Source organism: Odocoileus virginianus, chromosome 18, assembly GCF_023699985.2.
Source record: "Odocoileus virginianus isolate 20LAN1187 ecotype Illinois chromosome 18, Ovbor_1.2, whole genome shotgun sequence".
NCBI classification, from domain to species: Eukaryota; Metazoa; Chordata; class Mammalia; order Artiodactyla; family Cervidae; genus Odocoileus; species Odocoileus virginianus.
In genome coordinates, this window is record NC_069691.1 from 2505300 (window position 1) to 2525256 (window position 19957).

The 19957-nt window shown below is 41.6% G+C and overlaps 1 protein-coding gene across 5 annotated transcripts in view; it reads right to left on the reverse strand.

Annotated features, from left to right (window-relative positions):
* The window catches only part of MELK (maternal embryonic leucine zipper kinase), a 70623-nt gene that overhangs the window by 31681 nt on the left and 18985 nt on the right, over positions 1-19957 (reverse strand). For 4 of the 5 annotated variants that reach the window (XM_020878220.2, XM_020878221.2, XM_070480255.1 and 1 more), the window contains 2 exons: positions 4835-4903; positions 3210-3308 (listed from right to left, as the gene is read on the reverse strand). In XM_020878220.2, the coding sequence (XP_020733879.2) occupies positions 3210-3308; positions 4835-4903 (168 nt within the window). The remainder of the gene's footprint in view (positions 1-3209; positions 3309-4834; positions 4904-19957) is intronic. The other variant, XM_020878222.2, reaches the window with a different exon arrangement.

Below are 19957 nucleotides of genomic sequence, written 5' to 3' on the forward strand. Positions count from 1 at the left end.
ACATTAGAGGTGAGAAAATGAAGACTCAGAAAAATTTATGCCATTTGCCCAAGATGGGCATTTTTCACCCTAGCCTAGGGTTCTTCCTACCACACCACAATGCCACCTCTCCAAGACTCTGTTCCAATAGCTATTCCAACAGAGACCAGACAAGCAACGCTCACCACAAGGCTACCGCTACACAGAACACAGGACCTGAGTTTCAGCTGCTGACCTGTCAGATCCATTACATTCTGGAGCCCTTCTGCCTGGGTTAAGAGCCTGGTTCTACACTTACTAGCTATTTGACCTTGGGCAAGTTATCTCATGATTCTGTGTTCAACTGCTTCATCTGAAATGGGGACAAGAGTACCCAGTTCAGAGGGTTTATATGAGGGTTAAATGAATTAAGAGAGTTAAAAACAAAAAGCCCTGAAGGGTTCTATCCTAGGGGCTCTATTGTTATACTACAGCGCTATGACTGCACACTCCTCTATCATAGTAAGCATTCAATATACATGAGCAATGATTATACTAATATGTAAGGAAAATCATATACATTTTCAGAACACTCAAAACTATGTATCCTACTTTACACAATGCCCCAATTTAAAATAATCTTCGTGCTGTTGAAATCAGACAGTCTTCATTTTGGCAGCTACTCTGTTGCCAACAGTAGCATATCCTCCCCTGTTAAGGATCATGGCTGAGAAGACATGCAAAGCCCTCCCACACGTGGAGAAATGATGACCCCCAATGGCTGAAAACAGGCACTGGCACCACGCATGGTCACCATCCCGCAAGGGGCACAGCATAGCTCCCCGGCCTGGCTGCCGCGCTGCTCGGAGAGCAAACGTTCTGCTGTCCGTAGGCTCTCAGTTATTGGCATTAAGCTGCTGATTGAAGATCTTAAAGGGTGAAAGGAAACAGGGAGAAGAGAAATTTCAGAGACTGACAATCACAGGAGAGTCAGCAGGGACTTCAGGTCAGGCTGTGTGATCCTCACAGGGGACAGTGAAGGGTGAAAGAAAACAGGGAGAAGAGAAATTTCAGAGACTGACAATCATAGGAGAATCAGGAGGGATTTGAGGTCAGGTTGTGTGGTCCTCACAGGGGACAGACTAGTGAGAAGGGGTTAAAAACAAACAGCCTATTTTTCCAGGTATTTATATTTATTGGTGTGACTCTTCCTGAAAGCAAATATCCTACAGCTGCATCAGGTCTACAATGTGGCGTGTCTCCAAACTATTCTGTTGACCCATTCACAAACTCCACTTCACTGTAGACATTTTAGATGATCAGAAAACATCCCCAATTATCTGATAAGTATTAAAGTATTAAAATATTTCTCCTTTAAAGCATTAAAATGTTTTTCGAACTACATACCTGTGTGAGGCTACATTTTCTTTATATGCTTTAACCAAAACAATGTATCAAAAGAGTGTAGAAGGAGATGAGTTCCCAAGTGTCTTCTATTAAGCTAGACTTTAAAGAAATTTGCAAAGACGTAAAGCAGTGCCACTCTTCTCACTATATTTATTTCTTAAATAGTTATGTTTAACTTATTGATTTCCTTGTCTATGAAAATGGGATAAGAATTGTACCAACTTTGATGCCTACGCCTTCCATACTGGCTCTGGGTTTTGCCTTGTGGCTTGCTTTGGCCAGACATTACTAAGTACAGTGAAAACAGAGGCTTGAAAAATGCTTGAGTGTTAGGGCTTGCCCGCTTTCTTGCTTCTTTTGGAATCTAGCCACCATATCAAGAAGCCCACAGTAACCTGCTGGACACAATGTGACCCAACAAATAACCAGCATAAACAGCTGGGGTTTTTTTGGCCATGCTATGTCACATGTAGGATCTTAGTTCTTTGACCAGGGATCAAAACCGTGCCTCCTGCAATAGAAGCATGGAGTCTTAACCACTGAACCACCAGGGGAGTCCCAATAGCTGGTCTTTTGAGTGAATCTTATACAATCCAGCCACGTTAGAGTCACCAGTTGACTGCAGCCACACGAGTGACCTCAGGTAAGACCCACACAAGAGCAGCCCAGCTGAGCCCCAAATTACTGATCCACAGAAACTGTAAATTATTATTAATTCACTAAATTTGTTTTTTTTAATGTAGCAATAGTTCATTAATATGCCAAATGTGGCTACCACTTACATAAAATAAACTGTAAAGATTTACTGTGTAACACAGGGAACTATCAGTCAATATCTTATAATAACCTATAATGGGAAATAATTTGAAAATATATATGTACATGCATAACTGAATCACTTTGCTGTACATCTAAAACTAATACAGTATTTTTAATTAACTATAATTTTTTTAATTACATATATTCTTTAGTAACGCTCACATTTTTATCAAGTTCAAACTGCCAACTGTTAAAAAATATTCTTAAAACAGTAATGTAGGAATACTTGTTACTATAATTGCTTAAACTTGCATAGCACCCTGTATTAAAGTTCTTTCCTATATATATATTAAACCAACTCTCAGGGTGTAGTGTGGTCTGCAGACCCCGGAGAATCTCCAATCAAAACAATATAACAAAACAGACAATGCAGAAGCAGGTGAGATCCAAGTGCCCTCCTTTAAGCTAGGCTTTAAAGAAACTTGCAAAGATGTAAAACAATGCTATTCTTCCCACATTTATTTTTTAAATAGTCATTTTTCATAAAAATATTCATTTGTGATAAACTGTAACAGGTATAGTACTGTTACTTTTAAGTGAATCAACTAATAAATATTTTAATAAATTAATATTAAGAGCATTAAAGGGGGCCTCAGACTTAAAAGTATGAGAACCACTGCAACCTCGTAACTACTCTGGGAAGTAGACAAATAACAAGTTTAACCTACTTTTTACAGACGAATGTACAGGTTTGGAAAAGTTAAGTAATCTGCCCGAGATTCTCAGAGCACTGTTCACAATCTGACTATGTCAGAGACACCTGGGAGCTTTTTAAATATCCATTAACTGTTGTGGGAGGGAGCACAGGCACTTTTTAAGGTCCTTGTGATTCTCATGTGCCGGCCTGGTTAGGAACCACTGTCTGGGAGGTTAACAGGTGAATGTATAATTCAGTTGCAGTCTCCCAAACAGCAATCTGATGAATAAGTCTACAAAATATATTTTCTTTTATACTTAGACCACATCACTGTACATCCTGAATCCACACAAAGTTTTTTGTTTGTTTGCTTTTTAATTCTACTTACAGGAGCCTTGCTTTGCCATTCAACAGGACAGTTGTAATCGTGCATGATCCAGGGGTGGTTCAAGAGATTTTTCATAGAAATCCGTTTCTTTGGGTCCACCTAGTGGCCATTGAGAGGTAGCTGGAGATTAACATTTCAAATGGAGAGCGTAGAACACCTTTTTCTCCTTAGAACTCAAAATTCATCAGAACAGATGTAAACTTTTATCATCACAAAAATGCTGTCAAAGACCTTAAAATGGCCTTGGAATAAATTCTTTTAAAAAGGGAATAGAAGCAAGAGAGCTATAGCAACCAACACGGCTTAGAAGATGAATGTTCAACAAACATGAACTTCATTGGTATGGACATTATTCATGAAGTTCAGTCAATCTATTGTATGATGTAATAGTCTTTTGCTGGAAAACCTATTCACAGGAAATATTCACCAATTTAATATTCAAGCAGCCACAATGCAGGGCATTCACACTGAATATGCAATCTCTACCTCCGGTGAGCTTACAATCACATAGAACAAGTTGAAAAGCATACCTTTCTTTTCCATTTGTAATTTTCAAATGTGAGGAAAGGAAAATTAATCAACACAGATTAAGTTTTGGGGAGTTCAGAAGAAAGGATGAGGTGTTTTCAATCTCATTATGGAGATTTGGTGGTCTGGCCTACTTAATCAAGGTGGGTGAGCTTGAAGTAAATTTTGAATAAAAAGTAGAGATGGCTTAATAGATGGAAAACTGAAATACATAATAATGAAAAACATACTGCACTAATAAGGTACTCATATTTTCAAAGTGTTTCCTATTAATCTCATTTTATCCACATAACACTATGTAGCAGTGAGGCCAAGCTCAGAATCCCCATTTTCAGGTCAGAACCAGGTTAGGTGGCATGCCTATTGATCTGTAGGGAGGATAACTAGCCTTCAGCACTCCTATCTTTCACCTTCAGAGGTCAATACACCAAATCAGTGATTCTTAAATGTGGACCCCAACAGACCAGCAGCATCAGTGTCATCTGGGAGCTTGTTAGAAATGCAAACTCTTAGTCCTGCCCCAGATCTATAGAATCAGACACTCTCCGTTTGAAGGCCAGCAATCTGGGTTTTACTCAGCCCATCTGGCAATTCTGGTAGATGCTAAAGTTTGAGAACCACAGCACTAGGTCAAGGGCGCACTCAGCTGTACATCAGCTCATTCAAGCCTTTATTCCACACCTACTATACATCTCGCATACAAAGATGCGAGCAAGAAAACAGAAAACAGTGGAGCAAGAGATGATTAAACTGACAGTTCTCAAGAAAAGGGAAGAAAAACCAAATCACCAGACATATATTAGCTGTCTTTAAAAAAAAAAAATGCAGGTCTTCCCTAGAGGTCCAGTGGTTAAAACTTCACACTTCTACTAGGACAGGGGTTCGACCCCTGATCAGGGAAGATCCCACATGCCACATGGTATGGCCAAAAAAAAAAAGTTGCATTTGCAAAGAAAGCACTAGTAGAAAATATTTGCAGAATAGATATAATGAATAGAATTTTTTAAAGGTGATGTGTAAATGTAGTAGCACAGACATCTTAAAATCAAATAACTGCAATAGACTTCTATTATTTAAAAGTAAATAACAAAGATTACCTGTAGCATTTGCTGAAGAAGTAGAATGCTACTGGGAGAGAGCCACTTAGGAACGTCATATTTCCCTCCCTACAAAAAACAAGAAAAGCATTAAAGAGATTAGGTTCAACCAGCCTTAACAAAAATTTCTACAGTTATCAACATGCTAGAGACTTACTTCCAAGCTTGAAGACTTCACCCAACTTTAAGACATGGCAAACATGTATCTTACAGGCCTTTGGAATCTACAGTATTACCAGTGGACAGAAGTATACACTGTAGACATGTTCATACTGCTAAAGCAAATTTTAGTTTATAATCCCAGAAGAATTGTCAGTTGACAAAGTTAGGTCACAGAAAGGTTTATTTGGTAACTGGACACAGGCTGTGGTTACACACGGGTCACGTGTCACCTACAAGGCAGAATTCACTATCACTGAAGAAAGCCACCCCTTTAGGGAATGGAAGAGACTCAGGAGACAAATGCTTACAACCTGTTAGACATGACAGTCACTAAGTCATCAACCAAAACAAGACTAGAGGCTTGCTGAACACTAACACATGATAGAATAGTACCTCTTCACGCAGCCTGTCACACACCCCTCTTTCCCAATTCAAAGGAAATGACAGAATCATTTTTCTTAGCAGAGAACAAATTGTTTAATGATGCTAGGATAACAGGTTAATTGTATGAGAAAATTAAGATTGAACTGTAATTCAAAATCTACATCAAAATTATTTCTACCCAGATTAAAGAGTTAAATGCAAATACAAAACCATGAGAATACAGAAAGCATCGGTGATTAGTTTTTAGAACCTGTCTAGACATGACAGCAACACCAAAAACTATAAAGATTAACAGATGACAAAATTAAAAACTGACATTTCTGTATAGCAAAACACAACTAACAAAGTTAATTAACAACAAAGTGAGTAGGGGAAAGCCTTTCCACCTAAATGACAAAAGACTTACCTACTTTATCATGTACAGAGCTCTCACAGATCACCGCCGACCCTCCTCTCCCAACATTTCCCCTTCACAGCAAATGGCGATTGCCCTACCCACTCCTCAGGTCAGAAACCTTGGATCATGGGCTTCCTTGGGGGTCCAGTGGCTAAGACTTCACACTCCCAATGCAAGAGGCCTGGGTTCAATCCCCATCAGGGAACTAGATCCCACATGCTGCAATTAAGAGTTTGCCACACCACTACTAAAGGTCCTGCTGGCTGCCAAGTAAAGAACTTCAATGCCACAGTGAAGATCTGGCTTCAGGCCCAGCGTGGTCTGTGCCCCAAATCTACCAACTCCTTGCTACCTCTCAAACTCACCTGCTCACTCTCTCCCTCACTCACCAAACTATGATCACAAGTCAAACACAGGGCCTGCCTTAGGTCCTGTGCACATTGTTCCCGCCACCATCGTGCTTTCCTCAATATCAGCAGAGCCTGTACCTTCTTCAGGTCTCCCCTTAAATACCAGTGGTATCAATGAGGTCTCCCCAAACCACCATTATAAATGGCATCCTCATGCACCATCATCTCTACCACCCTTCCAAGGCACCTTCTGTACAGTCCTTATCTCCACTTGCCATACTACATATTTATTTTCTCTATATTTATTTGTTTATATGTCATACTACATATTTGTTTATTTTGTGCACACACACACACCCAGCATATTTATTTTGTTTAAATATGTCATACTACATGTTTATTTATTTATAAACACATATTTGTTTATAAACATGTCATACTACATATTTGTTTATACATTAGAAAATATTCTAACGTATTCTATTTACATTAGAATATAAACTCTTTTAAAAAATCACAGGGATTTTGTCTGTACTGTTCACCCAGAACACTGTCTGGCCCTAACATAAAAGGTGCTCAATTAATATTTGTTGAATAAATGAAGAAATAGGATAAAAGCATATACTCCAAAAGAAAATGGACAAAGAATATTCACAATTCCAAAAACAAGAGCTTTTAAACGGTCAATAAACATGATAACATGTTCAACTAATCTAGTAATAAAAAAGTAATTAATTTAAACAAAAATATGATCTAAATTGATAAACTTCAAAAAAAATTATCCAGTGTTAAGAGTCCAGGGGCAAGAGCACTTATATATACAACGAGAGAGTATAAACGTTTCTGAAGAGTACTGTGGAAATATGTATAAAAAGCATTCAAGATCAAATATCCTTGATCCAGCAATTACACTTCTAGCAATTTATCCTAAGCAAATAAATTGGCATAAAAAAGTTATTACTGTTATGAATAGTAATATTCATCACACAATTGTTTGTGATAACTATGGGGACTACGGAACATGGTCTGGGAGAATCCAGAGGGTCCCCAAAACTAATCAAAGACAAAATTACGTGAATAAGGATCCTGAGTTAGAAATCTATTACAGGTCCAGGGAGACGAGGGTGTTAGGTAGTTAGAATAGGAGAGAGTAGTCCAGAATGGCGTCAGCTAAAGGACAAAGATGGGAAAAGCCCTGGAAAATAGAACAAAGGAAGGTCCAAGGACGGGTGTGAGGACCGCAGGTGGAACAAACAGCCCTCCTGGCGAACCCAATTTACACAGGGCAGGCTCAGGGGGAGGAGAAAAAACACAGAAAAAGAGGTGCCAAAATCGAGCCCCTGGCCTCTCTTCTCAGCATCTTTTGGGTCAGCCCGCCCTCATGCCTCAAGGATGTATTTTCCTTTGCTTGCCAAATAAAACAGCTGTAACACTGGTCCCTCCATTGCTTCAAATGTTTGCTGCGGTGAGACAGAACCAAGGAAATTACAGACTCCCCTGACCACGGCAAGCGCACACATGTGCATGCATGCAGGTACATGCACACGCGCGTGCACACACACACACACCCACACCCAGCAATGACTGGACTAGGCCGGGACGGCAGAGGCGGGCAGGTGGAGAAGCCATTGGCTAGCAGCTGCATGGCCTTCTCTGTCCTCATGAACTGTCTAGGACACAGTTCTCACAGGAACCAGTCCAGCTTAAAGGTGAGGCGAGGAATGGACAGTACAGACCACTCAGAATCTGAGACCTACACGACAGGCTGGACTTTGATTGTGTTAAAGAAACAGTCAAAGTTCCAAAGAAATGCTATCAAGCAATTTATTTAAAAAGAAAACGTGCTAATATTAAAGCAACTCAACCTCTTACTCAGCCTCTCTGATGGGAGCAGACAGGTTGACCTACAAAGTGTTTCCTAGGAAGGGCAAGAGTTTTCATTTTACAAATGACATTTAATGTTATTAAGTTTTTCACTCTCCTTTAGCTAAAGCACTCACTGCTACCTGGAGATCCCATGCCTACAGGCCTTGCCAGGGCACCTACACACATGCCAATGTCAGGTGCTGACGTTTGTTTCTGAGCCGTAATGCGAAGCCTCTAATTCACTTTTCCTTACTACCCCTCATCCAGCAAGCACTGAGCCTCAGTGCTGCCTAGGCTCAGGCTTATCCCTGAGAAGGGGGACTTTTAGATGCTTCAGCCACCTTGCTGGGATTCAGCACCAAGTCACATGCAAGACAGGCCGTGACTTGGCTGGCCCCACTCTCTTATCTCAGCTTTTCCCTATTCCTGCATCCAGATGTCTCTCATGAGTCAAACCCTGGGTACCTGACATGTTCTTTTTCCTGGCAAACCGATCGTTTGCCTGGTACCTCAAATACCATAGCCTGCTCTTACCAGGGTCCTGCAGAAAACAGAGACAGCCTGGGGTTGTCTCTACTATCTACTTACACTGATCAGAGGGTCGTGATCTGAGTCTGCAACCACAGCCTGCACGGTTTCAAGTGTCCTCTGTCTTGCTCACGGGTCAGAACCTCCATGGACTCCAGTGGGTCTCTGCTCATGCTGACTGCTTACTCTCTGGATACCAACTGCACAGGGTTGAACAGCGTCCCCCCAAAACTTAAGTCCACCTGAAACCTGTGAACGCACCCTTATTTGGAAACAGGGGCTTCTGCAGAAGTAATCAAGTTAAGATGTCCTGGGTTAGGCTGGGCCCTAAATCCAGAATAACTGGGGGGCATTCTTATAAGAAGGGGGACACTTAGATGCAGACACACAAACACACAGGCAAGAAGGCCACACGAACACAGAGGCAGAGGCCGGAGTGACACACCCATAGACCAAGGGCCGCCGAGGACCGCCGGCAAATACGAGAAGCCAGCGAGAGGCAAGAGGAGTCTCTCCAGACCCGTCAGAGGGACCATGGCCTGCTGACACCTTGGCTTTAGACTTCTAGTCTCCAGAACTGAAAGAATAAACAGCTGCCATGTTAAGCCACCACCTTGTAGCACTCTGTGACAACCACCGCAGAAAACGAACAGACCATCTCTAAGGGTTTAATTTACTTGCGCTACCTCTCTCCTGCCATCACCTACCCACCCAGGGAGAATTCTGGTTCCAGATTCCAGCCCTTTCTGGTCTGTTCCAACACACAAACAACAGTTCCTAACCAGAACTATGTTAATGAATGCTATGCCATTAAATCCCCAAACTACCATCCAAAACACAAGTACTCTCAACTAAAAATTGCAGAATTCTACAGAAATCAGATATAAAAATGAGTTTTCAGACCAAAGAACTGAATAACAAGAGCCACCAGGCTGATTCCAAGTTTCCCTTCGCCTCTTATTTCTCACCCCTTCAATCACCCTAACTTGAATTCACGAAGTCTCTCTTCATAGATCCCCTGTGCTGTGTATAAGCTAGTACTTACAGAAGCAACACCACCCACAGGGAGGCAGGGAGGACACGTGAACGAGACGAACGGTGCTCGGCGCACTGGACACAGGCAGCGCCGGCAGTCATGCTCTGCATCTGAGCCCGTCTGCCTCTCATCTGCTCCTTGAACCTGTACAACTTAGGTCATTTTTCTGACCCTGTTTCCTAAGAGTAGGCTCTGGAGACAAGCTGTCTATATCCAAATGGAGGACCTACCACTTACTAGCTGTGTGGATGGGCTATGTAACCTCGCTGTGCCTCAGTTTCCTCATCTGAAAAATAAACACAATAATAGTATCAACTCCGTAAACGGCTGCTAGCATTCAATGCCTTAATACACATAAAGCACTTAGCACAGGGCTAGGTGCAGAATTAAGAACTCCGTATCTGCTAGTCTGTACTTTAAGGCTGCCTTCACTACTATTACTGCTACTAGTATTACTACTGTTACCGTCTGGGAAACAAATACAGGGATGCTACTTACAGGGCATTACTGTATGTGGGATGATTCCACTAAAAGGATTAAAAGAGAATGTATGGGAAAGCACTTGGTAAAGTGGCTTGCACAAGAGGCAATAAATGTTTGTTCAATCGGAAATAAAAAGAAGTGGGGGCTACTCAAAGGGCAGAGAGATAGGGCAGACCAAAGACGGCATGGCGGCCAAAGCCACACATGCCAGGGCGCTCAGTATCCAGCACAGTAAAAACGGCGAGTCATTCTGAGGATGCACCCGCCCCCTCAGTAGTGCTCTGCCCCATCGCAGCTGCCTCAGGCTCTCGGGATCGCCTGGTGAGAACAAATCAACCAGTCAAGTCCTGCTCACATCACCCGCCCACTTTCCCAGTTTGGACAGAACAGCTCTGTAGGGCGCCATCGACAAAGGAAGCACGAAGCCTGTGCCCCAGCACCATGACCTGGCATTCTCAGCTTCATCCTCGACACTGAACTAGAGTCCAGAGCTGAGTTCTGCTGCCAGGCTCACCCCAACCGCTTATCTGTACACAGTACTCAAAACCACACAAAGCACTTGTACACATATTTTACCTTGTGCGGTGGGCAGGGGTTACTAACCCATCACACAGGTGAGGGAACTCTGTCTCAGCCAGGAAATCAAATACCCATTCAATGTCATAAGGCACTGGCTCTCCACCGAGGGTGACTCTGTCCCCCGGGGGACACCGGGCGGTGTCAGGAGACATTTCTGATTGCCGTGACTGACAGGCTGCTATTGGCATCTAGTGGGTGAAGGCCAGGGATACTGCTGAACACCCCGCAATGCACACGACCGTCCCCCACCACAAAGAATCATCCAGTTCAAAATGTCAGTGGCGCCAAAGTTGAGAAACACTGTTAGAGTGATAAAGGGGCAGAGACAGTAAAGAAAGATACAATACTTACTGTACTGCACTGGGCTAGAAAGTCTAAGGGTACCTAGAGGTAGGGAGAAAGGTTCCATCTTTAAGTATTCAAAGGATGTGTCTATAAACGGTGAAACAGAAAAGGCCTTAAAGGAGCAGATTCGCTGGGGAAGAGCTCCTCCAACAAAAGGCCCTGTGTCAGCCACGCCCGTGCCCCTCAAGCCTGGTTTACGTCCAGTCTTTGGGGAGCGCTCGTTCATTTAAGAGCTGACTACCTTGCAAACGAGAGCAAGAAATGGGTATTAGAGGGTGAAACTGACTGGGAGGAAGGTGTGCTAATAAGCAAGACAATCCTGGGAATATTGGCGAGCTTGGGATTGTTCATTTTTCACACAGTGCTAAGAAAGGCAGGTGATCTCTCCAACACATAACAGTACTGGAGTCAGCTCTATAATAGTAAAGTATTATCTCATAAAGAAATAACTTGCTCATTTTCTTTAAAATTATAAACCATACTTGTTAGAAAGCAATTTTACTTTCAACTACTCAACTTTCATTTACTAAATTAGTTATATTTCCTTAATGTTGGTGTACCCAGAACTGGAGTACCGTCATGCTTGTCTTCGAAGGCGGTGACAGTGAATGAACACAGGTGACATTAATAAGATGAATACTCAGTCTATTAGTAACCCTGCTGGAAACTGCAATTTAGCATTTTGGTTAAAATAGTCAAAAAACACAAAAGCTAAACAAAGTCTGCCTTTTAAACAAGAGTTACATACAGTATGTCAAATACTGCTGGGTTTTTCAATCAAACCAAGAACTGAGGGAAGCGTTATTCCCAACTGAGGAATTTTAGAACATTCTAGGCAAAGATACATACTGCATGCAAGTGATACGACACCTTAATTAGATTCAACCAGCAGACTGTATTACACTGTGACTCGGAACAATAGTTCTGAGCCAAGATTACAATAAATTTCAAAATCTATAATGTGTGAAATTAAATTCCACAATAATGCATAAAAGTCCTAATTTGAATCAATTTTCAACTTGCAAATACACGAAAAACTAAAAAATGAAATTCAGAGTAAGAGAAGCAAAGAATATACAGTATTAGTAAATAATATTAATTAGGAAGGCTAACTCTCCATTGAACAAGAATTAGACATTTTCTACTCATTGCATGGCAAAAATATTTGATTTACCCCAAATATCAAAACTTGGATCTAACACCTACTATTAGGATATAACACTTTTATGTTATCTTAAGGTAAGTCTTCTCTCCCAAAGGATTCACCCAGAATCCACTAATGCATTCAATAAATGAATAAAAGTAGACAACACTGAAATTTGTATGTTAGTACTAAATCTGTATGTTAGTATGTGTATTGGTAAAACAATACATTAGTAATTAGGAGCATTGGGAATTCCCTGGCAGTCTAGTGATTAGGAGTTCTCAATTCCACTGCAGGGAGCATGGGATTGATCCCTGGTCAAGAGACTAAGTTTCCTCCAGTAGCATGGAGCAGCAAAAAAGAAAAAAATTGACTGAATCAAAAAAAAAAACAACAAAAAAACTTCTGCATAGCCAAAAAAAATCTTAAACACAGAAAAAGGTGATATAATATATTGATGGAATTATGAAGAAATATGCATCTTCATGCTATTGCTGGTGACTGTATAAATTGATAGAACTTTGCTGGGAAATAATTTGGCAATATCAAATAAACTTACTAATTCACATACCTCTGTCCCATATATAAGAGGACATTTCATGCAAAGACAGGCACAACAAAGGACAGAAACAGTATGGACCTAAGAGAAGCAGAGATATTAAGAAGAGGTGGCAAGAATACACAGAAGAACTATATAAAAAAGATCTTAATGACTCAGATAACCATGACAGTATATCATTCACCTAGAGCCAGATATCTTACGATGTCAAGTGGGCCTTAGGAAGCATTACTACAAAGCTAGTGGAGGTGATGAAATTCCAGCTGAACTATTTCAAATCCTAAAGGATGACGCTGTTAAAGTGCTGCACTCAATATGCTAGAAAATTTGGAAAACTCAGCAGTGGCCACAGGACTGGAAAAGGTCAGTTTTCATTCCAATCCCAAAGAAGGGCAATGCCAAAGAATGTTCAAACTACTGCACAATTGCACTTATTTCAAATGTTAGCAAAGTAATGCTCAAAATCTTCAAGCTAGGCTTCAATAGTATGTGAACCAAGAACTTCCAGATGTACAAGCTGGATTTAGAAAAGGCAGAGGAACCAGAGACCAAATTGCCATCATCCATTGGATCATAAGAAAAGCTAGAGAATTCCAGAAAAACACCTACTTCTGCTTCATTGACTATGCTAAAGCCTTTGACTGTGTGGATCACAAAAAACTGTGGAAAATTCTTAGAGATGGGAATATCAGACCACCTGACCTGCCTCCTGCGAAACCTGTTTGCAGGTCAAGAAGCAACAGTTAGAACTGGACATGGAACAACAGACTGGTTCAAAATAGGGAAAGGAGTATGTAAAGGGTGTATATTGTCACCTTATTTATTTAACTTATATGCAGATTACATCATGTGACATGCCAGGCTGGATAAAGCACAAGCTGGAATCAAGATTGCAGAGAGAAATTTCAATAACTTCAGATATGCAGACAACACCACACTTACGGCAGAAAGCAAAGGAACTAAAGAGCTTCTTGATGAAGGTGAAAGAGGAGAGCAAAAATGCTGGCTTAAAATAAAACTCAACCTTCAAAAAACTAAGATCATGGCATCTGGTCCCATCACTTCATGGCAAGTAGATGGGGAAACAATGGAAACAGTGATGGACTTTTATTTTCTTGGGCTCCAAAATCACTGTGGATGGTGACTGCAGGTATGAAATTAAAAGATGCCTGCTCCTTGGAAGAAAAGCAATGACAAACCTAGACAGAGTATTAAAAAACAGAGACATTACTTTGCCAACAAAGGTCTGTATAGTCAAAGCTATGGTTTTTCCAGTACTCATGTACGGATGTGAGAGCTGGACAATAAAAAAGGTTTAGCACCAAAGAATTGATACCTTCAAACTGTAGTGCTGGAGAAGACTCTTTAGAGTCCCTTGGACTGCAAGGAGATTAAACCAATCAATCCTAAAGGAAATCAACCCTGAATAGTCACTGGAAGGACTGATGTTGAAGCTGAAATTGCAATACTTTGACCACCTGATGCAAAGAGCTGACTCACTGGAAAAGACCCTGATGTTGGGAAAGATTGAGGGCAGGAGGAGAAGGGGACGACAGAGGATGAGATGGTTGGATGACATCACCGACTTCAATGGACATGAGTTTGAGCAAACTTTAGGAGTTGGTAAAGGACAGAGAAGCCTGGTGTGCTGCAGTTCATGGGGTCGCAAAGAGTGAGACATGAATGAACAACAACTGACCCATAACTCTTCCAGGAATTTTCCTATAGATATATGCACAATGTACAAAATGACTACTTAGAAACTACTTAAATACCCATTAACCTAGGATTTAGATAAATTAAGGTACATAATTTATCATTTAAAATTTTTAAATTTATATTTTAGATAAATTAAGGTACATAATTTAAATTAAGGTACATAAATTAAGGCTGGTTTAGATAAATTAAAGTACAATACACTGCAATTCTATGAAGTGAATTCTATGAATATATGGAATTTACAAAGATGGTAACGACGACCCTATATGCAAGACAGCAAAAGAGACACAGACGTAAAGAACAGCCTTTTGGACTCTGTGGGAGAAGGCAAGGGTGGGATGACTTGAGAGAATAGCATTGAAACATGTATATTATCATATGTGAAATAGGTCGCCAGTCCAGGTTCGATGCATGAGGCAGCGTGCTCACGGCTGCTGCACTGGGATGACCCAGAGCGATGGGATGGGGAGGGAGGTGGGAGGGAGGTTCTGGATGGGGAACACATGTACACCCGTGGTGGATTCATGTGACTGTATGGCAAAAATCACCACAATATTGTAAAGTAATTAGCCTCCAATTAAAATTTAAAAAAAGGAAAAAAAATCTATTGAAAAGCTCTGAGCTGGGTATGAATGGTAGGATTTCCAACACCGACCGTTAGAAGACAAGACACAGAACAGTGTTTGTGGTATGCTGCCATCTGTATGACGAAACCGGGAAAGGGGTAGCATAAAGAGATAAAATAAAAGATTCCTTACATAGTACAGATTAATCTGGAAAAAATACATAAAAATCTGATATGCACTTTGTAAGGGGTTAAACAACATTATGCCAATAAACAAAAATTTAAACAAAACACATTCATTATGCTCAAAACTGAACTCCTTATCATCCGTGCTCCACCAGGAATCTTCTCCATCTCGGCTGATGGCAGTTCCAACTTTCTAGTTGCTCAGGTTACTACCCTCATCCCATCCATCAGCAAATTACACTAGCAATACCTTCAAAAGACAACAGATAAGTCTAAACATATATCCTGACTGTGGAGGTGGCTACATGAATCTCTGTGTGTTAAAATCTGTAGAACTATCTGTAGCCTGGCTGGCTCAGTAGGTAGAGCATGAGACTCTTAAAATCTGTAGAACTGTTACACACAAAATTTTTATTTTACTCTGTGTTCATTTTTAAATAATTAAAAAAAAAAAAAAGACACCTAGAATTCAACCACTTCTCAGTACTTCAATGGTTACCATCTCTTGTCTGAAAATTACTACATCTCCCTCACCCACCTGCCTGGTTCTCCTCTTTGCTTCTTATAGCCTATCTCCACACAGTAGCCACTGTGGTCTTGATAAAATCTGAACAAGACCAAGTCTGTTTTCTGCTCAGAACCCTCTGGTGGTACCCTATGTCACTTAGAGAAAAAGCCAGAATCTTTGGCAGCTCCAGAGCCCAAGGCAGCTGGAGCTCCGAGCCCGAGACTGGTTTCTATGGCTCTGCGACTTCACTCCGCTCCAGGGGCACGGGCCCTCTGCTCTGCCGTGACCACACCAGGCATGCTCCCACCTACTAGCCTTTGCTCTGCTTTCTTGCCTGAAATATCTCTGCCTCGATGACCACTTGACTAACATCCTCACCTCCTTCTCACCAAATCGTGCTCAAATCTCACCTCCAACTACCTTATTTAATATCTAAAAATGCAACCAGGATCATGGCATCCGGTTCCATCACTTCATGGCAAATAGATGGGGAAACAGTGGAAACAGTGGCTGACTTTATTTTTTTGGGCTCCAAAATCACTGCAGATGGTGATTGCAGCTATGAAATTAAAAGACGCTTACTCCTTGGAAGGAAAGTTATGACCAACCTAGACAGCATATTAAAAAGGAGAGACATTACTTTGCCAACAAAGGTCCGTCTAGTCAAGGCTATGGTTTTTCCAGTGGTCATGTATGGATGTGAGAGTTGCACTATAAAGAAAGCTGAGCGCTGAAGAATTGATGCTTTTGAAATGTAGTGTTGGAGAAGACTCTTGAGAGTCCCTTGGACAGCAAGGAGATCCAACCAGTCCATCCTTAAGGAGATCAGTCCTGGGTGTTCATTGGAAGGACTGATGCTGAAGCTGAAACTCCAATACTTTGGCCACCTCATGTGAAGAGCTGACTCATTTGAAAAGACTCTGATGCTTGGAAAGATTGAGGGCAGGAGAAGGGGACGACAGAGGATGAGATGGTTGGATGGCATCACTGACTCGATGGACATGAGTTTGGGTAATTTCCGGGAGCTGGTGATGAACAGGGAGGCCTGATGTGCTGCGGTTCATGGGGTCACAAAGAGTCGGACACGACTGAGCGACTGAACTGAACTGAATGCCCTTCTTTTTCCCTTTACACCCCTCCATCTATTCTGATTCCTCTTTACTCTGCTCAATTTTTTCTTTTTTCTAAAGCACATGAAAGTGAAAGTGAAGTCATTCAGTCATGTCTGACTCTTTGCGACCCCATGGACTGTAGCCTACCAGGCTTCTCCGTCCATGGGATATTCCAGGCAAGAATACTGGAGTGGGTTGCCATTTCCTTCTCCAGGGGATCTTCTCGACCCAGGGATCGAACCCGGGTCTCTCACATTATAGGCAGATGCTTTTACTGTCTGAACCACCAGGGAAGTCGATCATCTTTTAATATAGTTTATTTATTATACCTATTATCTCTTTCTACCACTATCAGCATTTTTTTCCCTGCCACTGTAATATAAACTCCATGGGGGCAGGGACCTTCCATCTGTTCTACTCACAAATCATGACATATCCCAAGCATCTAGAACAGTGCCTGGCACAGACAGGTGTTCAGAAACTGTTTAAGATTTAAGAATTTCATCCTAAGATGAGTAAGCAATGAGGACGCTGAGATACTGGGAAGCCAGTTCACCTAGGATGATGCATACCGCTTACATTCTGGCTTGAGTAAAATGGAGAGCTTTCCAGAAAGTAACGGGATCTTCCTATTTTAAAATCTTCCCATAAAGAAGTCACTGTCGGAGATGGATTTTCAAGCATATTCCATAACACCGCAAAATTCCAAGCTTAAACCACCTCTCCACACACACACACACACACACACACACACACACACACACACACAATAAACAGTAAAAGGAAGAATAGTCCCCAATTAACTTTATGTGGCTAGTAAAATCTTGAAGCCAAAAAAAAACCAAAAGAGTTCTAGAAAGGAAAACTACATATTAATCTCTGAACAAATTTTAAAGTCCTGGACAAAATATTGGCAAACCAAATTTAGAAATGTATGTCAGTCATAATAGCTAACATTTACTGAGTATTACACTAAATGGACTAACTCATTTAATCCTGACAACCCTGTGTTGTGAATACTATCACCTATTTTACAGATGAAGAAGCTGACACACACAGAGAGGCTAAGTAATCTGCCAAAGTCCATAAGCAGAAAGTAGAGATCCTGGATTTTTCAAATATCAATGAGATTCTGACTTCACTTCTCTGGGGGTTGGACCTGATGCTTTTTAAAGCACCCCAAGTGATGCTGTTATGTTGCCAGGGTTGTAAACCAGTGCACAAAGTCCGTAGCTAAGGCTTCCCCCGCCCTGAGAGTGATACATGGACACAGCCAGGGTGAGAGATGTTTTAGTGAAAATTTAAATATGAAACAAGAAACAGAGAGGAGAAATCAGGGTAACTCTATGACCATGTGTCCCCACATTGTCTTTCTAGAATTCTAGAAGGTTTAAGATTTCATGCTATTAACACCTAACAGATCCATTCTTCTTCATCTTTGGAGAAATTTGTCAGTTTATTTCTTTAGCGTGGAGTACCCCCGACCCCCAAAAAGAGTTTGGTAAAACATACTAGCAGCTTATAATACTAAAGTTATTTTCAGAACAAAAAAACAGAGTGCTACTTTAAAGAAAGAGTAGCAAAAAGCGGGAATAATTCAAGAGGTCAGCCAAATATTTTTCAAAAGTATAACTGGAAAATTGTCCCTGAGCTGCCCAAAGACCAAGCCTCCTTCCCCCGCATCTGTTAACTGAAGCTGAAGCTGCAAAGGGATCTCGACACTGTTCTCCCTGTATCCCGCTGCGAGGCAGGGGGCTGTGGCTCTGCGAGGCCATGACTGCTGTCCCAGGCAGCACTGCTAGTAGAGACAAGGCAATAACTGCTACCCCGCAATCTAGAGGAGGCTTTGTGAGACGGGCTGGGGAGAAGCACGTGCTGTCTCGGCTACCCCGGGAGGCTCCAGCCCACTGCCCCATCCATGCCCCTCTCCAAGGAGAAGCACACGCGCTCACAGTTCCCCAAACCATGAGCAACAGCTTCGGCTAACACCACTTCTCCCTGATCCTGCAGAATCAGAGCTCCTCAGCCTTCAAGAAACTGGCACTACTACGACTCCATCACTTCCCAAAGCTATTCTTGTAGTTTCGGCACTGATTTTTACAGCGTTTTCCAGGGTGGGATACAGGAAAAACTATTAAGTCAAATAAATAACTGCAGACGGAACTCTGGGCCCTTAGCCTTGGTTGTTCTATAGAGCAGGCAACGAGCCAACCGCCTCTGCCACTTTCAACCCTGTGTGCTACTTCCCAGAAATAAGAGCTGGTGTAGGCAGCCTCCCTACAAAAGGGAGTTAGAGACCTAACGGTCCAGACACAGAGAACTTCTGATCATTTCTCCCCATGCTACTCCCATTGTGCCTTTGCTGATACTGTCTACCAGACACGCTCTCTCCCACATCCCTTTCTCAAGTGCTTCTAACCTTTCAAAGCCCAGCTCAAACCTCACTTCCTGTAAGATGTTCTCCCAAATCCCACATCCACTCCTGCATTAACTTCACTTATACCCTGTTATAAAAATAGCATCCCTCACCCTTTCCCCTTTCTATTTTCATTTTTTCCTTCTGAATTTTTAATTTTGCGTTGCGGTATAGCCGATTAACAATGCTGTGACAGTTTCAGGTGAGCAGCGAAGGGACTCAGCCAGATAGACACATGTTAAGGAGTCTGGGAGGTCATGCACACCCTGCTGTATTTAAGATGGATAACCAACAAGGGCCACCGTACAGCACCGGGAATTCTGCTCAATGATATGTGGCAGCTTGGATGGAAGGGGTTTGAAGGGAAAATGGATACATGTATACGTAACTTTTCCCCTTTTTAGATAGCCATATATCTGTCTCCAGCAAGAAATCTGGCCCTGGGGGAAAATGACCAAGTTTCATAGATCTTTGTTCATGCTTTTCAGTATCTCCAAGAAGACCTTCCGGAAGTATTTGTTTAACAGAACGGAATTCCAGTTGCATTGAGAAGCTGCTCTGCTGGTCTGACCTTGGTTTGCTATGGACACAACGTGGTGCTCTTCCTCTTTACAAGTCTTCTTTTGTTAGCGTGCTTTGAATATAACCGTTAAAAAGAATTTTACTACTTTCCTTCCCATATGATTTCTTATTTTTTTTAATTGAATACAGTTCATATAACATAAAATTCACTTTTAAAGTATACACTTTAGTGGTCCTTAATATATTCACCAAGTTGTGTAAT